This window comes from Lycium barbarum, chromosome 2, assembly GCF_019175385.1.
Source record: "Lycium barbarum isolate Lr01 chromosome 2, ASM1917538v2, whole genome shotgun sequence".
Lineage (NCBI taxonomy): Eukaryota > Viridiplantae > Streptophyta > Magnoliopsida > Solanales > Solanaceae > Lycium > Lycium barbarum.
In genome coordinates this window covers 42007475-42030003 of record NC_083338.1, presented here as the reverse complement: position 1 = coordinate 42030003, position 22529 = coordinate 42007475, and the positions used below count along the sequence as shown (strand labels likewise).

Sequence of the window (22529 nt, the reverse complement as noted above, 5' to 3'; positions counted from 1 at the left end):
ACTTTGGGTGTGCACAAGTAGGTACCTACCTCAACTTGTCTAAAGTTGAACATATGAACACAAATGCTAACGTGACACATAAATTTTAGAGGGCCACGTCATTGCCAACATATTTATAAACAACACTCAAAGACGAGCTGTCAGAACAACAGAAATGGCACCAAGTAGCTGGTTTGAAAGGCACCATTTAAAACAAATCTACTGTTAAAAAACTATATAAAGTTAAAACATGGCTATCGAAAATAACCTCTCGACCTCATATGACAGGAATAAGGTCTGCAACCACTCTATCCTCCCCAGCCCTCCTTGTGAGATTACAGTCGGTATGTTGTTGTTGTTTGTATATAAAGTTAAACCACATTTGATATACTTCAAAAGCTCCTCCAAAAACAAATCCAAAAAAAAAAAAAAAAAATTACTACTTATAATATAACCCTATTTGATAAGTTTCAATGCTCCTCATCCTTCTCCAGACTATCGGAGTCTTAAGTTTTGGACTACCAAAGATTTACTTCAAACCAGAAGGCATTCAGGTCTAAAGGTAGACGACTCTGCCAGAGCTAACATCCACCCGAAGATTTGAAATTTGAACCTAAGGTCTAAAATTAGTTTTTGCAGTGCAAACTTCAGACTCGGCGGTCTCAATTTTGAAGATCAGGTTAAATTTTAAGCACTTAATAAACATCAGCTATGTGTGCGACTTCGTGAGTTAGAACAAGAAGGTTGTCACTAACAATCTCACGAAATAGGAAAATAAATCTTTGACCTTGAATTTACATTGTATGATGATCAGTAAACATGGTTGCAATAAGTTGCACTTTCTCTTCCTATCATAATACATTTCCGCTGTGTTGTCCTCTTCACCTCTAGAATTTATACAATTCAATTGATAAAATACAAAACAAAAAATGAAATTAGAAATGACACATTCCTACGACAAGCCAGCTAGCGAACAACTAGTTATAGAGTCTGAAGACAAATATGGGGTTCTTGAAGTCGATGAAGTTCTTATCTTCATCCAGTGACTCTATGTATATGTCTTCCCGAGGTTCTTCATTCACTCCGGTCTGTGTGGCATATTCCAAACCCATTTCGTAGTCCACCTGCAACATAAAACAATGAAACCACATAGTAGTTTTTGGATCCAGATCCTTCTTGACGAAATATAGCAATATTAGCAGGTTAGGAAACCATCTCAATTTCCAGTTTTACAAGCAGGTTAATGGAACCACTTTCTTTGTCAAATTCAAAAGAGGAAAAAAGAACATCCAGCAAGTTGTGGTAGAAGTATTTGACTATAATGTCATATATATTCTACCAAAAAAAAAATGCCATAGGTAAACTTCTCTGCTTTAGAATAATATTTATACAAGGATGCATACCTTTTCAACATGCTGAGCAAGCTTTTCTTTGAATGTATTTTTTGTTACTGAATTAACTGAAACTTGTTCTAGTAGGTCTGCATTATCATCCGTGTAGCGTCTCTTTTTTGATCCATGCGCATTTGTCTGTTTTAGAAGATCGTATATAGCAGCGGTAGCACTAGGAATATACCTGCATCCAGCAGAAAAATGGTATTGAATTTGACTGAAGAAACTCAAATTATTATTATGAGCCTTAAATGATCCGGCTTACTTGCTCAAATTCCGCTTCCTTTCCTGCTGCTCACGAGCATGAATCCTTTTTACAATTTTTGATTTGAGTTGATTGCAGCATTGCTGAATGGCTGTCTGGAACATTTCTTCTATTAGCCTACCGAAAAACTGTTCAATGATTTATTGACTGCAGACAATAGAAGTTACCTTGACAGCAGAAGCTATCTCACTTATGTCATCTCCAATATACTCCTTGCCGGTCCCTTTGAAGGGGATTTTGGTGCTAACAATGCTCACAAAGACACCAATCTTGTCTTGTGTTTGGTTGATTTTGTAACTGTTCCAACTGAAAGTGATATCTTCTTATTACACTGTCTGCTGTTGAATTTGCAACAATTTTCCCACCCTCGCCCAAAAAGGGAAAACCCAACGAAAAGAGGAAAGCAAAAGATTATGAGACGGAAAAGGAGCCTCCAAAGGAAAAAATATTTTTTCCCCTTTCTAGTGTGGCAAAAACTGGAGTCCACAAAAGATAACATATTTTTTCCCCTTTCCAGTGTCGCAAAAACTGGAGTCCACAAAAGATAACATCTTCTATAATACTTATGCAGAAAATTTTTAAATGAGGAGAAAAATCTTTAATAATACTTACCCAGAAAAACTTTAAAGGAGAAAACATCTTCTATAAGAGAACTAGCAGAGTTTCTTAGTTTCTTTATGAATGAAAAATAATGAGCAACTTCATAGACTTTATATGCCTTACTTGATTCTCTTCATAGCAGTCCTGGTAACGACATCAGCACCTTGCTCAAAAAGAAGTGGAATCCGATTAGCAAATCGGAAAACATTCAGCCCCTAAAATTTGGTCAGGTATAGTTAGTGCAACAATATGAGAACAAATTCAGAAGACAAAAGAGTTGGAAGTTTCTAACACTGACATTTGCTTCTCTTTTCTTACCTTTCCTTTCCACAGATTGGTTATTAACAAAAGAAAGAAAACACTAATCATCCAACAAACAGAAGTTCAACATCTATTTATTACACAAATATGAGAAGACCAGAGGATCTGCCCAAAATACTTCTTATAGCTCCTAGGAAATATATCCTTATCACCAGGTGATTCCCTCAAGAGCCTCACCATATCGTAACGTCAAGCTCAAAACTGAAGAAAAAGAGTTTGACCATCATTAAGTGCTTCCCCAATCATTTGATCAGGTTTTTTCAATAAAATCAATTTAGGGCTGTTCTCTGTTGTACCGATTGAATAGTCTCAGTATTCGGAATTACATTTCAGGATAATGAGCAATTTTATATACTTATCGATAATAGATTCAGTGGTCAAGTATGCCTATTTTTAAACCGAACCACACCGATATAAAGATAAGGACTTGGGAAGCAGGTTGAGCCATTCACCATTTCACTTCAGCGCGCATCTCTCAATTATCTCGTCTCTCCCTTTGCTGTCTCTCTTTGGCTTGTCGGCGACACCACAACTGGCAATTTGCGGCCAGTACTTTGGAATCTTTTGCTTCTAATATCAAAACTGACTTTCTCTTTTGATCCCACTTCATTTACAGAAACACAGCTCAAAAGTTTGAAGCATGACTTCTCTAGCTACTTCAAGAATTCAAAGCAAACCCCCATATTGCACCTTTTACAAGCTCAATTTCTCCAAAGCGAAAAGGTTCAATGAAAGTAAACCTACTTTGACTATTGCAATACCTCCTGTCAAGAAAATGGAGTAAAACACAGAGTACATCGTCCAGAAAGTGGAAGATACCCTGCAGAAGAAGTGCTACAGAGGAGTAAGGCAAAGACAATGGAGAATATTTTGCAGCAGAGATTCATGACCCGACCCGAACTGCTCACAAAACTGAACCAACAGATATGTTATATTGGAGAGTGTATCTACAAACCGATAACCAATTCGCCCAAACTGACATATACAAATACCGGCTCAAGCGGACAGATAAGCAGCCCTAAATTAAATCATCTGTAACTATTTATCAAGTGCGGATACAGATGCATTCTATTGGGTCCTTTGCTTCTAACATTGGAGATACAATGTATTACATAGACGCAATCAGTTTCAGCACTAAACGTACTACATTGTCTATGTTGTATATACTTTACCATAAGGGAGATTTCTTACTTGTTTAACATCCTTCCCACCAACACTAACTCCAGCTTCCACGATGAATGGATGACCTTCGAATACTTGAGCACTGGACAGAAGACATAGTAGCTTTTAACACTTCTATCATTTGTATTATCCAATCAAAGGATTCATAAAACAAAGTAGATGAAGAACTTCATATACGATACAACCTTCCAGAATAGGTCGCAACCATATCTGGGTGCAACTCCTTTATAATGCCAAGACGTAGATTGTATTCTCCAGCAGGACTTAAAATCTGCAATGTGGCTTAGAAATCATATGCTCGAGAAACTGGGAATCACCAAAACATTTATAGCTTGGTGTTGCCAAAGGAAATTGGAAAAGAGGCAAGAACTTCACAAAGAGGAACTTACGTCACCACTGGGATCATCAAATTTGGCTTGACGAAACAACTGATGGATGCGAACTATTTGCTGTGGTGTTAGAGATTTAACTGACATTTTTGGGCTAAAATCTGGACCCATCTCCCCTAGAATGTGAAAATATTCCACGTTAGTTATAATGTACACAGACTGAAGGCAACCTTTTAGTTATGTAAGCGAATATGTAGTAAGCTACAGATATATATACATAAGTACAAAGGATACAAATGCTCATTATGATGTGGCTGACACGGGAAATTCCAATATCCATTACGAAAAATTGGTGTATTGATGATAGATGTGATGACAATAAGTATAAGCTTTTCAACAGAGAACAAACCACAAAAACCCATCCGGAATGCAACTCTAGCAAAACTGTGTTCAGTATATCACATGAATTCTTATTACATTTCCAGAATCAGACTTGAAATGTTAAAATGCCAATCAACCTAACAGTAGGAGCATAGTTCTCAACGTATCACATATTTCACATGCCTGACCACATTTGTCAGAAGAATTTCCAGAGCCAGAATCAACCAAAACGTAATATTCATGCAACTAACATTCCCTTGTGAAATCCCAACTTATGTTTCAAATTTCAGTTGTGTCCGACACAAGTATAGTGGCTTCCAAGGAACTTAATGCTCAAAATAAGACTACATTTGACCTCGTCAAGGTTTTTTCTTACTTTGTTATGTGGTCTACATTCTTATCTGCTACCAACCATTCATTTAAGTTCCTCTCTACTTCACTATTTGTTGAAGACACAATACTAAGTCAATAAAAGTGTTCTCTTTATTAGCGTAAGCTAATAGATGAGGTATCACACATTTCAAGATGATAACAGAGTGGGCTAAAGTCTTCTATTTGAGTCTCGCCGCCACCAATTATCAAAAATAACTCCATGTGCTTGCCCATGAAAATAATGATGTCTGCCCGTGAAGGGGTGTGTTGAAGGCATAATATCAAATATGCTTTCTCTATCAACTTAACCTTTTAGATGACGTGGTCACATATTTTAACATTATTCAACTACAACTTGCTGCTCAAATAATTCAAAATAAGTCTTCCACAATGAGAACTATGGAAAAATTTGGTCCTCCCTCAGTTTTATTTTATACGATGATGTTTAAATGGACATGAAATTTAAAAAAAAAATTGACTTTGCACCATATTAGTGATAGCAAAAACAATAATGATCTGAAAGCTTCTTTTTTTTATTTTTTATATAAGGTAAAATAAGTAATGATTGGAAAGTTAGTGCAATAAAGATGACATCATATCAAATTTAAAATTGGAATACTAAAACAAATTGAATTCTTGAAAGTTCTAGAAGTATAAGTAATGTCAGAATCCAACTCTTGACATAATAAATAGTGATACCCAAAGAGCAGAGAGATCAGAAGTAAGCTATCAGATAGGATATTCACACTTAGCCCCGGGCTTACCCTTATTAAAAAAAATCGTGTCAAACATTTTAGGACGTACAAAACAGAAAGAATGTCCAATATTAAAATGGAAGAGTATTACATTTGGGTTATCAATCTTTAGATATGAAAGAGGATTTATAACTTTTTTGGTTGAACTTAATGAATGATAACCGATAAAGCAAGAAAAACAAGAATTTTTTGCTCATTGTGTTTAAGAAGGCTTAGTGCACTGTATGAATTAAATTCGAAATTTTAACTTAACAACACCAGGATAAATAGGCTACATCTCTTGCCTCAAAGAGGAAGGCTACACACTATAATGTTGTCTACCAAAGATACTAGAAGCAATATAACACCTACATTCATCAGAATGTGTGCAAGACAATTTCAAATATACCAGAATACTTGATACATATAATAATACTATATGATGTTCGGATTTCTTGAATTCAGCTTCATTTAACCATTCAATTTAACTTTGATGGGTTACTTTCTTTTCAATCTATCTTTGCAACCATTTTATGGTATTTCCCACAACTTCAAATATTTTGTACAAATCAACTTAAAATTTTAAATATAGGTCCAGTCAAGCTTGAAGGAAGGAGTATATAGATATCTAAAAAGATTTTTAACCTACGGAAGGAAGTAATCAGAGATAAATATGGGGAGGGTAACAAGTGGACTACTAAACCTGTGGACAGGGCCTTATGGTGTCTGGAAATTTTTATCGGAAATTTTTGGCCAATAACTCATAGCACATCCAATTTCAAAGTTGAAAATGGACAGAAAATTTCCTTTTGGGAAGACTGTTGGTTAGGACCTAGTCCTACGAAGCAGACTTCCCTGATATTTACAACCTTCGCCAGCATCAACAAGCAACGGTGGAAAAACTGTGGTCAGAACATGGATGGAATTTCAGATTTAGAAGACTCCTTAATGACTGAGAAATTGGCAGAATCACAGAATTTTTAATATCCTAGAACAATTCAAAGGACTATCTACTAATGAAGACTGCATGGTGTGGCAAAAGGATAGACATGGAATATTCACAGTTAAGTCAGCCTGTAGAGAGCTCAACAGATCAAACGATTTGGCGGAATGCTGGCCATGGAAGCTGATATGGGAAGTGAAGATCCCCTACAAAGAGGCATGTTTTGTTTGGTTGCTGCCAAAAATAAGCAGTCACCTTACCCAGGACAACTTAGCCAGAAGGGGATTCCAGTGATGTTCCAGATACCACTTATGTGGAGTGCAAGCAGAGACAATCAATCAACTCATTTTACACTGTTAATGGGTAGACCAACTCTGTAAAATCTTCATCAACCTGAAAGGCATTAAATAGGTGATACCACTAGGCTTCACTGATGTTCTAGTTAATTGAAATAGGGAAGGAAGATTATCTGGTCAGAAAGAGAGATGAGTGGTCGTCCCAGCATGTATTTGGTGGATATTATGGAAGGGAAGAAATCAAAGATGTTTTGAAGACGAAGGAAGCTCTCTACAGAAGAAAAAGATGAATTGTTTAGTCCTTTACTATTTTTGGTGTAAACAAGAATGTCTAGAAGAGTGTTTTCAAAGGCGTTTTCGGGGCGAGCGTATCCAAAAATGCTCCGGGGCGCAAATGAAAGGCATAGATCCATAGGGAGTGTGCCCTAAAATTTGGGGCGTAAGTCCCGGGCACAAAAGCATAAGCCCCCGGCGTAAAAGCGTACGCCCCTGGGCGTTAAATTTGATTTTTTATTATTTTAAAATTATCTTAGCTATTAGTTGAGGGTGGGAAGGACTAATAAATGTAGAGATTGATGATGAAGTGGATGAAGATTTCATTTTAAAGATTATCTAGGCTACTATCATTTTTTGTGTTGTTACCTTTCTCAAATAATAATTGTAATAATTTTTTATATTATTGGTGATTTATTTGAATTTATTTACAGCATTTTAATGAAAATTTTACTTTTACTTATTTTTAGTAATAAGACATACGCCCCCCGTAGATCCATGGGACTTATGCCTTGTGTCTCGAGACTTACACCTCGCCCCGTACTGCATAAAACGTCTCGCCTCACCTCACGCTCCTGCCTCTTGAAACACTACAACAAGCAACACAACAACATACCCAATTGAATTCCACAATGTGAGGTCTAGGGAGGGTAAAGTGTACGTTAGACCTTACCCCCACCTTGGAAGGTAGGGAGGCTGTTTCTGAAAGACCCTCGGCTCAAAAGAAAACAAGGGAAAACAAGTGAAAAGAGTCAAATACAGACAAGCAAATCAAAGCAATGCAAAAATGAGAAATAACAAGAGCAAAGAAGTCATGATAAAACAGCATGGATAGACAAGACCCAACACATAAAAGCAGGATAATATACTCCTAATACGGGAAAGAAATCCTCGCGGCCCCTCCACTAGCCCTCTACCCTGATACTCGACCTCCACCACCTTCTACCCCCGGTCATGTCCTCGGTAAGCTGACGTTGCGCCATATCCTGCCGAATCACCTCTCCCCAAGCCTTCTTTGGCCTACCCCTCCCTCTCTTCAGGCCCACCACTGCCAGCCTCTCACACCTCCTCACTGGCGCATCAACGCATCTCCGCTGCACATGGCTGAACCATCTCAACCTCCCTTCCTGCATCTTATCCACCACAGGGGCCACACCCACCTTGTCCCGAATTACTTCCTTCCGAATCCTATCTCTCCTGGTATGCCCGCACATCCATCTCAGCATCCGCATCTCTGCTACCTTCATCTTCTGGACATGAGCTTTCTTAACTGGCCAGCATTCCGTCTCATACAACATAGTCGGTCTAACCACCGCTTTGTAGAACTTTCCCTTTAGTATAGGCGGCATCTTTTTATCGCACAACACCCCCGATGCGAGATTCAATTTCATCCATCCCGCTCCAATACGATGTGTGACATCATAGTCAATCTCGCCATTCCCTTGGATGATCGACCCCAAGTACTTGAAACTTTCTTTCTTTGGGATGACCTGAGTATCTAGCTGCACGTCCCTGTCCCCTACCTGACTCACATCACTGAACTTGCACTCTAAGTACTCTGTCTTAGTCCTGCTCAACTACTGCCTCTTAAAACACTGTGTCTAGAAAATATAGAATCTATTTTCGATGTCCTAGATTACATATAGAAAGCTTTTTAGATGTTCCTATTGTAATCCTTTTTTGGTTTGGGTGACTACACAGCTTGTGTAAGCATCCTTTATATCTAATACTATTTACCATCTTCAAAAACAAAAAGTTTTTTTCAAAAAGAAAAAAGTTTGGAACTCCCGCATAAAGTACTATTATTATTTTAATTGTCAAATGCAAACATTTTGCCTTACTTGGTCTATCGGCGAAAACCTCTCTACCTTCACAAGGTAGGGGTAAGGTTTGAGTACACATCACCCTCCTCAGACCCCACTTGTGGGATTACACTGGGTATGTTTATGTTGTAATTGTCATAGGCTTTAAAACCCTTATAAATGTTCATGAAATGATTTGAAATGTTTATTGCTTTTTATAAATGCATCGTTGAAATATTACACTATATTGCTATTTGTGCTTTTTTTTATAAGGTAACATCTGCATCTATTAACCAGAACAGCACATAGGTTGTGCAGAAAACATATTTACAGGCAAAAAGGAAGAACAGCTGATCAAAACCTAGCAGAATCCTAGGATATCTATGATTGACTCAGTGTCTTCTATATATAGATTTGTTTACACCATTAACAAAAAGGTATAATGCAATTCAATGTGATCTTCTGTATTGAATTGCTAGTGTCTTCAAAACATCTGGAATTTCTCTCTTTCCAGATTGTCTACCATATACAAGTTGGGACAATCCTCCATCTATTCTTGTCTAAAACTCCTGCTCGGGCCTCCTCCCAACCAAAAAGGACTTCAGTTATCTTCCTAGGCATTATCCAAACTATGCCTCTGCTATTTGTGCAGGTTTTATGTATCCCCAAGTATGGCCCTAACCTTATCGGAAGGAGTTAATAATACTTCTTTTTTAGAATGGTAATGTTGTATTTCTCAGCATATCCTTATATGCTGGAGACCTCCAAAAATATCGGCCCAAAACAACAAGAGAAAACTAAAATAACTAAAGAGAACCTAAAAAATCTACTAACTGTTCAGCTTCTGCCAAACCTTGCTCTTTACACCAAAAGAAAAAAAATATTGACACAATTCTCTTTGATTTTCTGGGTTGAACTAGAAGTATTCTCAAAACATCTGTTGTTTCTTTCTCTACAAATTGACCACCATATGCAAGGTGGTATTATCTTCCACCATTTCTTTTGGCTTTTGCTTCTTCCTCTCCTTATCCAGCAATTGAGTAGGTCTGCAGTGTGTTCTGGCATTATCCACTTAGTTTGAGACATGCTAAGGAATAGTGACCATAGTTGTGTTGTAACTTTTCAATGGAGAAACAGGTGGCTGTTGGTTTCCTCAGTCACCTTGCAAAGGAAACATCTAGAAGCAATCTCAAATCCTCTTCTTTTTAATTTTTCATGAGTACGGCCTGCTCTTCTAGCCACCAAGCAAGTGAAACACTTTACTTTAGTTAGGACTTTATACTTCCAAATCTGTTTCCATGGACCTGATATACCCCCTAGTTGTTCCACCACTTACCTTTCTATATAGCCTGCCCACAGAGAACTTTCCATTGTTATCATACTTCCATCTTATTGTGTCTGGTTCTGTAGAAATGCCTTTAAATCCACTTAGCCGTTGTAGTAACTCAGCAACTCTACCCACTTCCCAGTCATTCAAGTTTCATTTGAATGTAAGATTCCAACCTTGAGGGGACCAAGTGTCAGCCACTGATGCTTCTGAATTGCTGCAAAAAAGAAAACAAATCTGGAAATAAGCTCATCTGAGGCTCATGTACAATCCAGTTCTCTTTCCAAAAAAGGATCTTGGTACCATTCCCCACCCTATAGAGAACACTTCCAGCCAGCTTAGTCCATAGATTTCTAGTTGTCCTCCATACTGAGACTCCATAGGTGCTAGACACTATGTTAGAACAACAATGAATGCACTCCCCATATTTGTTGATAATTACTTCCTTCCAAAGTGCATGATCCTCATAAACAAACATCCAAAGCCACTCTGTCAACAAGCATTCATTCTGTAACCCCAAATTTCTAATGCCAAGTCCACCAGAATGTCTGCTTAGTTGGGCAGTTTCCCATTTCACCAAATGCATACCTCTGTTCTCCTTGTTGCCCGACCATAGAAAATCTCTCCTCAATTTATCCAGTCTTTCTTTCACCTTAGAAGGAATGCGAAATAAAGACATGACATAAGTTGGCAATGAATCCAAAACTGAGTTAATAAGACTGACCCTTCCTCCAAGAGATAGATATTGTGCTTTCCAGTTAGCAAGTTTCTTCTCAGTTTTTTCTACAATCCCATCCCAAATTTCCAGCTCCTTCTGTTTATTGTCAAGAGGCATGGCCCAGATAAGTTGTTGGAAAATTCCCAATTTTACATCCCAGAATGTTGGCCAGACTTTGTATTTGTGGGACTTCTTTAACAGGGAAAATACTGCTCTTCCTCCAACAAACAGCTAAACCAGAAACACCCTCGAAAACCACCAAAACCAATCTGATAAAGCTAAGATGTTCTGCCCAGTGTCATCTGCATAAAGCAAGTGATAAATCTGCATCTCCTCACTTGCTTGGTTGCCTATCCTGAAACCTTTTAACCAACTATTTTGAATAGCCACCCTCGTCATACTGTTGAAGCCTTCATTAGCTAATATGAAGAGAAAAGGAGAAAGAGGATCTCTCTTTCTGAGGGGAAAAAACCAGCAGTTCTCCATTAACCAAAATTGCGAACCTGACAGTTTTAATGCAAAAACCAATCCACTTCAACCACCTCTTACCAAAACCCATTTGTTTGAGAATATTGAGAAGGAAATCCCAATTGATATGGTCACAAGCTTTCTCTATATCTAGCTTACACATGATCCCTGAATGTTCACCTCTGAGTCTAGAGTCCACACATTCACTAGCTATGAGTGCTGCATCCATAATTTGTCTTCCTTTTATGAATGCCATTTGATGCTTATTGACTAGCTTGCTTACCACCCTCTTCAACCTCTCTGCTAGAAGTTTTGCAATAACTTTATAGACTCCACCTATGAGACTCATAGGTCTAAAGTCTCTTAGTTCAGCCCCTGTTTTCTTTGGAATAAGTGCCAGCCACATAAGTAGAATTGAGGCTTTTTTCAAAGACCTGATGAGCATGATAGTGTCTGATAGCATACATAATATCATCTTTTAGCAGATCCCAAAAAATTTGATAAAAACTCATTCGGAAGCCATCTGGGCCTGGAGCCTTATCACTAGCACAAAGTTTGATGCAATCCAACACTTCAGTTTCATCAAATTGCCTTTGTAATCACTCGTTTTCCTCCATATTAATGCCTTCAGCCCCGTGGAGATTAAACTCAGGCCTCCAATGTTCAGTTTCTTTGTATAAATTCAGGTAGAAACAGATGATTGCCCTTTTTATGTCTTCTGGATCTGATATAGAAGTCCCATCCACTACTGGAGTATCAATAGAATTGAGCCTCTTATGTGCTGTGGCAATTCTATGGAAGTATTTGGTGTTCTTGACCCCCTGCTTGAGCCATTGCACTCTGGATCTCTATCTCCAAGCTATTTCCTCATTTCTGGATATTTCCTCAAATTCCAAGCTATTTCCTCATTTCTGGATATTTCCTCAAATTCCATGGATAAGTGGATTTTTTGGAGAAGTTCATCTTCAGTTAGGATTCTCTGCTCCTGGACCTCTTCTAGAGTCGATAGCTGGTGCAAGACATCCTCCTTTTTCTGTTTCCAATTGTTCCTGTTCTCCAAACCCCATACCTTCAGTTTATCCTTCAACATCTTCAATTTTGTGGCCAGAATAAATGAACTTGTTCCAGTTACACTAATAGAAATCCACCATTCCTTGACCTTGTCTCTGAATCCTTCCACTCCCATCCACCATTGTTCAAATTTGAAGCAACATTTCTTCAGACTTAAATCTCCACAAGATAGCATTATAGGATTATGATATGAGTATAGTCTAGGCAGAAGATCTTGCTTGATCTGTGTAAAGAGTTCCTCCCACTGATGAGAATACAAGAATTTATCTATCCTGGAAGCTGTCATATGATTATCACCCCTTCTCCAAGTGAAGGATCCTCCAAATAAAGGAGGATCAAAGAGCACCATCTCATTTATCCAGTCAGTGAATTTAGTCATGGCTCCTGTAATTCTTTGACATTCTGACCTCTCATTGGGATATCTTGTGACATTGAAATCACCACAAACCACACATGGCACATCAAATAAACTCCTTATAAAAGTCAACTCCAACCAAAGCTCTCTTCTGATAATAATATCACAAGATGCATAGACTGCACTTAAAAACCAGGTGAGATCCTGGTTAATACCCTCAAATTCACATGTAATCACTTGTTTACCAGCCTCCACCAACTCTCCTTTCCAAAATCTTTTGTCCCACATCACCACTATCCCACCAATTCTTCCTACAGCATCTAAATGTATCTCCCCTAGCCATCTATTATGCCATAATTGCTTGATCACTTGTGCCTCAGCCCCCACCAGTTTGATCTCTACTAAGACATAAACATCAGCCCCCCACTGTTGAATTAAACTCCTAATTTGACTCCTTTTGCTCTCCCTATTCACCCCCTTCACATTCCAAGAGAGAATTTTAACCTTCATTGCATAATGCGAGGTGTTATCCTCCCCTTGTTTCTTGGTTCCCCATCTTTGAACTTCACATGAAACTCCAGGTTTCTAAGCTCCTTTGGAATTGTGTTTTTGTTATTGTTGTTGTCTTCTTTGATCTCTTCATTTTCTTCTGCCTAAACAGTCTCCTTTTTTGGTTATTTTTTAGGAAAAACACAAAAGCCACTTTGTCACAGCCCTCAAAAGTCGCGCCAAACACTTGATTGAGACTGAGTACATTACACTGGACCCATAGTGAGGCTCTATCTTCAATTGCTTGCTCCGTTAAGGAATCATTAATTTGGAGAGGAAGAGGATTGTCATCAAATGACATCTGCCCATTAGAGTTCTCGTCATGGTGAACTCCTCCTCTGATATTGCCTTCATAATTGTCGCCAGATATTGTATCCGCTAGACAGGCCACTTGCAAACCCGAATCATTGGAATCAAAACCCTCGCTCCCCCCAATACCTATTTGTTCCACTACTTGAAGAGACTTGGTCGCCCTCATAAGTGCTTCCAGCTCCTCCCAAGGAAGAGACTGGCTTGGAGCGGCTTGCATGTTGTTCTTGCCTTCAAAAATTTGATCAATAAAAGGTTCGGCAGTGGGATCCCTTTCTTTTTGTTTGGTTGGAAAATGGGCTGCACCAGGCCCATTGCATATCTTGCAGTTAAAAAAGCCCAACCCTTTTTCAATCAAATCAATCTGGGACCAAATTTCGAATAAGAGTGGCCACGTGACCGTCGTTAATGAGCATGTGATCACCTTTGTCCATTGGGTTTGTAACACCAAAAGGAGCAATATTCAGAGGGTTTAACTCTTTGCTTCTTTGTCCAGAACACTCAGCAGTCTCTATCGCCAGCTCCATGTCTCGAGGAGTAGCCTGTTCCCTTTCTGTCAACGTACTGACACCTCGATTTAGGTGCTCACCTTCCTCGAACTTTTTGAATCTCGCCGGAGCTTCACACCAGACCGGCAATAAGAAAACAAAGTCACCGTCATTGACTTCAACATGCGATGGTATTTTTTCCATCAGCCCCTTTACCCGCAAACGAGCCCACCTTAGATGGTTTTTCAGTTAAGTTTCCTCCTCTGTCCCGATCCACCCGCCACATTTCTCACCTATTTCTTTCATCACATTGTCGGATCAAAGCTGTAGTGGGAGCCCTAGAATGCGAACCCAGAACCAATCAAATTGCACATGCTCTGGAATAGCTCCACTCGTTGGTGATCACCAATCCAGCTGCAAGTGATGATTCTTCCTCTTCCAATCACCCATTAATATGCGTTCTGCATCCTTTCTTGACTGGAACTCAAACAAAAATTAGATCTCGTTCGCATCAAAGACCTGAAGATTATGAATCCCTCTCCATGTTTGTTGGGCCCAACGTCTGACGTCGTTTCGGGTGGGTTTCGTCACAGTTTGGGAATCTGCCGACCAGACTTCTGCTCAGAGGATCTTTGTCACTTTGTTCACCACTGGATTCTGGATTGCCGATGTGTGGTGTTCAATTGGAGACCACCTACTCTTCTGTATTGCATCCCTATAACTCTCCTCTCCCCTTAGTCCCATAGCAATAGCTTTCCCTTCACTTGTGTTCTTATCCTGTACCTCAAATTTTTTATTAATGAAGATGTCGATTTTTGAAGTGACCCCCCCCCCCCCCCCAAACCTCCCACCCTTCATTAAACGCATTTTCTAGAAGGGTGATCACAGATCTTGCATCACCATTAACTGTAACAACCGACACAAATCTACCATATTTATTGTACTTTAAGGAGCAATAAATATAGGTAGACAGATCTCTGCAATTCCAGGATTTAAAGGTTTTCCCTTTAATATCAGATGCTTCTTTAAGCCTTCTGCACAGCCACATAAGCGCCCCTCTACTCAGTCCTTCTCATGTAGAGTCTAGCACTCTCTACCCATGCATACCAAATTTCAAAAGAAGATTTGGTCTCAGTAAGGTCATATGACTTCCCCCCTAGTCTGAAATAAATTCTGTTTTCCTTGTAAATCAGAGAAAGAAGAAGAAAGGAAAAAAAAGGAAGGAAAGAGACTGCTCAGATGAAAGAAGTTTACCAAAAAAGAAAAGAAGATCTCAAGCCTTTAGGAGGAAGTCGCCGGATTCTCTCTGGGAAACAAGAGTCGCCGGAGAAGATCGAAAGTGGTCGAATTTTTTTGGGTTGAGGTCGGAATTTTCTGGGTTGTTTCGGAGTGTAAGTATTTTGTTGTCTTACGTTCAGGAAAGGTGTTCTTTGTGGAAGACAGAGAAAGAGATATGTTGGGTAGGGTTTGGAGGAAATTTGAGAGAGAAGGTCGGAAAAAAAGTTGGGTCATGTCGGAAAAGGGGCTGCATCGGTCGGAGCTGGGGATAGAGGAGAGAGAAAGATGGAGAACGTGGGATTAGGGCTTACCTCGAACTGTGTGCCTGAGAGCATTTTTCAAAAAATCATTTAGCATTTCGAGAAAAATGATTATAATACTTATGGGGTACAATTTATGGAATTGTACTCAACTTGAGAGGACATTTTTGGTTTGACTATTGAACACGATGGTGGCGAGAAGCCGAGATGTGTCGGGTTGTTGCCATCCCTTCCATTGCTTTTGTTGGAGAGCCCTACTCCTCTTAACAGGGCGCAAGGTCATAGATTATTTTTGGACGAGCCAGGCAGTGGCGGACCTACGATTTAAAGGCCGTGGGTGCCAATTCAACACTAAAAGATAATTGGAATTAATATTATCGTTACTAAAATTGAAATGCTAAGTAGAGGTTCGAACACAGGACGTCCAAACCTTTAAAGTTCCACCTGAAACCAAAGCACCCAGCTGTCTTGTTGGTTTCCAAGGGTGCCTTTTTAATGTTTATACCCAAATTTCATATATTTTTTATATAACTATACCTAGTTTACGTCGGGTTTAACGGGTGCTCTAGCACCACTAAATTATACATAGGTATCACGCCATCATTCTTATGTACGACTCCAGAGGTTCTATCTAATGTTGTCAAAGGTGCGCTTAAGCGGGCTTAAGCCCTGAAGCGAGACCCAAAACATGTTGAGCGCTTTGCCTCGTTTAATGTAGGCTTTAGTGTCGTTATCAAGGCTCCAAGAAATTTTTTTCCTTGAGAATGACCTTTTCCTAAAGAAGTGACACTAAACAATTGATATTTAACTTTATCTTTAAAAAAAAAAACAATTTCTTTGCTCATATATTTGTTATTCATGCTTATAATTATTAGTCTTGGACTAAACACATATATTTGTCCAGACCCCACTTGTGGGATTACATTGGTATGTTGTGGTACTAAACATATATATTTGTATTTTTCTCCATTTGCGCCTTTTTTCATTAAAGCCCATGATTCATTTGCGCTTTGCGCTTAAAGCTCCAACGGACCTCAGAGCTTTTTTGCGCTTTTCACTTTTGATAACACTGGTTCTATGCAGTGTTGTCAAAGGGGCGCTTAACCCCTGAAGCGAGGCACAAAACATGTTGAGTGTTTCGCATCACTTTATGGGCGCTTCAATGTCGTCATCAAGGCTCTAAGACATACTTTTTCTTGCAACAATTGATAATTTTTCTCCATTTGCGCCCTTTTTAGCTTTATTTGCGCTTAAAGGCTCAGAGGTGAAAGGACCTTAGAGCTTTTGTGCGCTTTTCTCTTTTGATAGCACTGCTATGACATGTATTTTGGAAGGTCTAGCTACGTCAATAAGACATGCTAGTGATATGTGTATTATCTACTTGATTCCCCACACTGTTTTGATACTTCAAAAACTTCGTCTATTTAATTGAATAATTATCAAATGATTTATGGAATATTGTATTGCATTGTACATGAATGTGCAGAAAGTCATCGTGGTTTGCTTGATATTAGTTTAAGCCGTTGGATGTCAGTCGCACATGCACCCCTAAATTGGGGTGTGACAGTAAGGACAAATTTATATCTTTTCCAACTCCATTAAGTTGGTGAGTGGTAACCACTACAACAAACTGTTATCTAATAGTTACTGAATAGAATGCAGAGAATCGATAAACTGTTTTCCATGGTCAATAATCCATAAAGCACGTATGTAATCTTAGCCAGACACCCTTAAATGCCAACTAATTTTATTTTATGAAGGGATCTCACATAGATGAATGCAATCAGTTTCGAGTTCTCACCAATTAAACGATCTGCATGAGACTTCCCAATGTTTACAAATTCATGCTGAAGGAACTGCAAAAGAGTCTGTTTTGATGTTTCCGTTATAAGCCGTCTGATAAGAAGTATATCCACAGCGGATGGATGGTACTTGGTCTCAAGAGGAACTGGAGGCATTATGTCTGTTCTTCTGGCGAACCTTATTATCACATTTTTCCTACAATTGATTCAAACTATAGTGAATCAGAAGAAATGCAGCAAATCACATATTTTTCACATATTTTACGAACTCAAAATAGTGGATGTGCTTGTATCTTGCACAAACAAATTAAATCAAACAAAGGGGAAAAAAGAAGGGAGAGGGGGAAGGGGAGAGAGAGAGAGAGTACTCAGGAGATTCTGATAAGAATTGGAAAAGAAATTGGGCATAGGGTGTGATGACAGCCATTTGTCGCATATAATGCAATATTTTGGACTGTAAACACAGAAAGAAAAGATCAGTTTTCAGATATATAAAAGGTGAATTATTTGATTAAGTTGCTTTCAACACATGAATGAGGTGAAACTTGAGAGAACATCTGTCACAACTATTCGAGAACTACATACTCGGTATGTTGTCCAGTTCCCTTCAATAACAATCTGGATTTCAGCACCATGCCACCGTTCTTTGTTTTCCCGTTTTTCATGTACATGAATGTGAGGAATATTCCTGAAAAGTAAGGCGTAATGAAGTGATATACCTTGGAAAACAAAAACAACATAATCCTGTGTTACCAGGCATTTTAGCTTTCTATTTCTAAGTCATCTCATACTTGTGAATATCAATATCCAGCCTACAGAATGTGGTATAATTTTGGCTCTTCATGGAAGATGTAATTTCAATGGGAAGTCCTGTACTCATCTTGGACCAAATCAATGCCTGTAAAAATGAGAAAGAAAAAAAAGATGAAACCTTAAATTATGTTACATGGATGAGCACAACTAAAATGGAAAGAAGAATTGCAGGCTAAATTCACTGGGAGGAGCACTCTATAGTAAGAAAATATTCTCTTATCTCAGAGAAATAATCCACCCACCCTCACATTTACCTCCTAAAACAGAGAACAGAAACAAGGCGTATACCACTAACATCTAAGGCACTAAAATGTAGAATCAGAAGAAATTGAAGATCAACAATAACATAATGTTTTGTAAATGCTTTACTAAATTACAAGAATATAGAAGGCGATTGTGAAAGAATGTCAGATGATCAGGTCAAGACCACTTGCTAAACATACCATCTTTGCACCAAGACCAAATTTCCCACGTGTCTGTTTCAATCCATACTTTGTTCCAGACAGAACTGCAGTAGCACACTTTCTTAGAAAAAGGATCATGTGCAGTAATACAGAGTTACAAAAGTCAAAGCTTTCCACTTGGATCTATGACAATATTAGGAAAATGTATCTTAATAACTAAAGTAGAGAAGCCAGTCTAAAACACCTTTGCTTCTCCCAATAGAAGGTCAAGAGAAAACAAAAGAAGTTGGAACAAAACAAGAAGCAGGAACATGCAAAAGTTTCCACTGGTAAAATAACTGGAAGTGGAAATCACATCAAACCTCGTCCAAACATATTCGGGATATCATCATGTGGCATTCCTCTTCCATTATCCTAAATTAGAAGCAAAGCAGAGTGAGTAAAGTCTTTCAGGCAAGAATAATCTCCCACTAACTTGCCCAATTGATTTAATTCAACAATGTACTTCTGTTGTCTTGCATACTGAGAACAGAGTCAGCATATAGAAGAACAAATAGAAAGAGATCATACCTTGCATGTCACCCTATAATACGATGCCTCCCTACCCTTAGCTGCCTTTGTAGCTGCAGAGTCTTTTACTTTCTTCCCAAGAGCTGCATTCTTTGCTTGAATCTCTAGATGCCGAGCTTCCTTGGCAAGTCTTTTCTAGAGCACAATAGTTAGAAAAAAAAATATTTAATCTGCTAAATGTCAAACAGTCAGCATAAGATGTAAATCACAATGCCATCTAAGTGAAAGTAAATCACTGCTTACACACCTCACGAGCCTTTGCTGTCTCAAAATCATCATATAGGGCTTCATCTCTTCGTTCATGGTCAGCCAGACCAATCATCGAATTAAACTTACTTCTGCCAATCTCTTCACTACAGGAGCAAAAGTGCAAAACAAAAATCAAAGCTTTGAAGGGAGGTTCCCCATAATGAATCTCTGCTAGCTCATTGAAGTAGTTAGTAAAATAGACAAAAATAATTACTTACATGGTTATCTGTACGACTGGAAGTTCAGAGATGGATTCAGAAGAATCAAGTGCATTCTCAACTAGTTCTCTCACAGTAGTGTAAAGACATTTCCCAGGCTGAAAAATTGAAGAAAGAATAACTTGATTTACAGCACATTTGGTGTATTATTGTTGAAGTAAGTCCCACCTCATGAAAATCTTAAGCTATTAGAAAAGGAAGAGCCTATTTCATTTAACGCCTTCAACATATCTTCAATGTGGTCATTTTTTTTATTTTTATTTTTTTCGGTTGGCTAATGGCAACTATGTGCAACCTTAAAAACCTCCACCTACTCGACTGTCATTATGAATATAGGAACATCTCTTGACAAGGTGGTATAAAAATTAATTGATGAGTTATCAACAGTCTGATTGTATGCTAACCACAGGGCCTATGGAGGTTAGTTTTTGAACCTTTTCTTTAGTAAAGGTACCTAAATTTTTACTTAATTTTGAGGTACTAGATTCTTCTTTCCAACGTAACGGCTGTTAACCAAGAGCAATATTAACTTAACTTTGCTTTATAATAAAAAATAACAAAGAGCAATATTTTCTTAAAATAAAATTTCAATTTATAATTCTATGAAGACCATGCAACTTTGTTTCTCTTTTTTGCATTTACCCTTCGTTTCCATTCACTTTTCTTTTCTACTAATCCTTTTGGGTTTTTGCATTTTTTTATTTTGTTTCTCTATCAAGCTAGTTCTCCTGGAACATCTCTATTATTTCTCTTAGTTCAGAGTTGATCTAAGTTGTCACATTGAGGAAAGCAGCTTTTTCTGAAAGTAAAACCTGAATTCACTTAATATGATTAACAGTCACGGTAAGCAAAGGTTGACTTAATGTTTTTACAAGTAATAACGAAACTCTTGAGCACTTAGACTTGGCAAAGTTTCCATTTGCATACATGACATGCACCATGATTCAGTGCAGCACATACCTCATGTTGCAGCTAACCCTGCACCTTTTAATGACAATTTCAGTGACAGATAATACACTCTTAAAATGTCAACAAGACAACATTATTTCATTGACATCCTTAATCATCAAACTAATCAAGATTGCAGAAAACAATTTGAGATTATAACATCAGAAAAAGTTAAAATTATAGAGACATACTAAGCATATAAGAAACTCACATTGTCAAAACCAGCAATGTTCTTGTTATCTGCAAAGAACTCAGCTGGCGACTCTACACAAATTTAAAACACGAAACCAAAAATTAAACAAAAAAAGGCCTACAAACTGTTAAGTTCAGCAGTTTCACCTAGACCCAACATATGACTAAAAGAATTGTGCTTAACAATTTTGTTCAGCCGTAAACTCTATGAATTCGGCCTATGCATTATATAGATAAAAAGATACAAATCTCATGTTGGAATAATCCAATCCCAGCTAAACACTTCGTCTGATACTAAGAACCGTTTGGCCATAAAAGTTATCCATCTTTCTCCGAAATAATTTTTCGCTTTTTTCGGAAATCAGTTTTCGGCCTTGAAAATTCTAAATCCAACTTGAAGTTGTATTTCAAAATTGGAAAACATCTTATAACATGTTTCCAACTCACTTTTCACTTTTGGAGCCTTGTATTTATTAACATTCAGGGCCCGTTTGGCCATGAAAATTGTGAAATTTGAAAAAAGTACTTTTTGTTTTCAAAGTGAAAAATGGAATTTGGAAATCGGAGTTGTGTTTGGCTATGAATACAAATTGGAGTCGTTTTTAAGATTTTTGTAAGTGATTTAGAATGAAAATAGTGAAAACAACTTTTTGGTGTATTTCAACACCGGGAAAAAAGTAAAAAAATATTCATGGCCAGACAGCTACTCAAACATGAACATTATTCCAAACATTCTTTGCAAGAAGTATAACCAAACACAACTCCAACTCCATAAATTTCAAATATTTAAAATCTATCGCCAAACGCCTACTAAGCGTCCATCTGCTCTGACTTTAGTGGGCAGGCTAACCTAAACTCTAGTACTTGTACCAATAGACTAGTTGAGGTGCAAGTTAGCTGAACATCACAATGCCATAATAAATACAAATACACACACACACACGCATATATATAGAGAGAAGGAGAGAGAGAACAAACTCTGTTTGAGAACGCTATCTTTGGGTTTTCGAGGGGTTTTTGATTTGCCCTTCTTCGGCACTTCCGGACTCTCACTGCTTTCTCTACTCTCCATTGAACAACAACTAGTGTTTTACTTCAACTTCATATCAGCTAGGGCTTTATTTAGTGTTCATTTCTAGTATATACTAATATCACTGTTACACGAACCTCCAGTGAAGGTGCATTGATAGTCTCTTTTTTTTCTGACCTTGTTAGAAAGTGAGTAACTAATCGGGTCAAGTTGCTGATGCCCGTAATGAATATGGGGCATGACCCGATAGTCACCGTACCAATGATATTTGATAAGCGAAATATGCCGCCCTAACAGAAAAAATTTATGGCGTAAGAGGCACAATTATTAGGTGACAGACAATATTTGTGTGGGATTCCTCTCATACTTTGCCAAGTGGAAATTTGGCTCCCACTTTCAGAAAAATGGGCCAAAGCAACCCCTTAAATAGATGCTTTATTTGTTGGCGAAAGTGTCACGTCCTTAGTCTTCAACTAAGCGCACGTGCGGCACTTGACAACTCGCTCACGTTCTTGCACAACTTGCTCACGATCTTGCTATGCCAAGTCAGCCTAGATTACTACACTCAAGATCGCTAAGGGAATAGTAATTGAGAAAGACAAGAGAAACTTG

The 22529-nt window shown here is 38.2% G+C and overlaps 1 protein-coding gene across 4 annotated transcripts; it reads right to left on the bottom strand.

The window, feature by feature from the left end:
* Positions 1–743: 743 nt before the first annotated feature.
* On the bottom strand, positions 744–22261 carry LOC132626438 (DNA topoisomerase 6 subunit B). 4 transcript variants are annotated; one of them, XM_060341304.1, is made up of 19 exons: positions 21866–22247; positions 20907–20959; positions 19748–19845; positions 19528–19633; positions 19281–19415; positions 19073–19124; positions 18750–18814; positions 18285–18391; positions 18079–18181; positions 17862–17947; positions 17493–17689; positions 4128–4243; positions 3924–4009; positions 3748–3820; positions 2359–2450; positions 1803–1941; positions 1636–1730; positions 1383–1554; positions 744–1103 (listed from the first exon to the last, which is right to left on the bottom strand). In XM_060341304.1, exons 1-19 carry the CDS (start codon positions 21957–21959, stop codon positions 957–959), a joined length of 2016 nt encoding a protein of 671 aa, XP_060197287.1. In that variant the 5' UTR covers positions 21960–22247; the 3' UTR covers positions 744–956. The 4 variants fall into 4 exon arrangements, with proteins under 4 accessions (XP_060197287.1, XP_060197289.1, XP_060197288.1 ...); XM_060341306.1 differs by lacking the exon at positions 20907–20959 and having other exon boundaries at positions 19281–19410; positions 21866–22248; XM_060341305.1 differs by lacking the exon at positions 20907–20959 and having other exon boundaries at positions 21866–22245.
* Positions 22262–22529: the final 268 nt, after the last annotated feature.

Coding starts and splice junctions, on each gene's coding strand:
- LOC132626438 (XM_060341304.1), bottom strand. CDS start 21,959: ATGGAGAGTAGAGAAAGCAGTGAGAGTCCGGAAGTGCCGAAGAAGGGC. Junction 2,451..3,747: donor GTGGGAAGGATGTTAAACAA/GTAAGAAATCTC, acceptor ACCAAATTTTAG/GGGCTGAATGTTTTCCGATT. Junction 1,104..1,382: donor TTGCTCAGCATGTTGAAAAG/GTATGCATCCTT, acceptor TTTATGTTGCAG/GTGGACTACGAAATGGGTTT.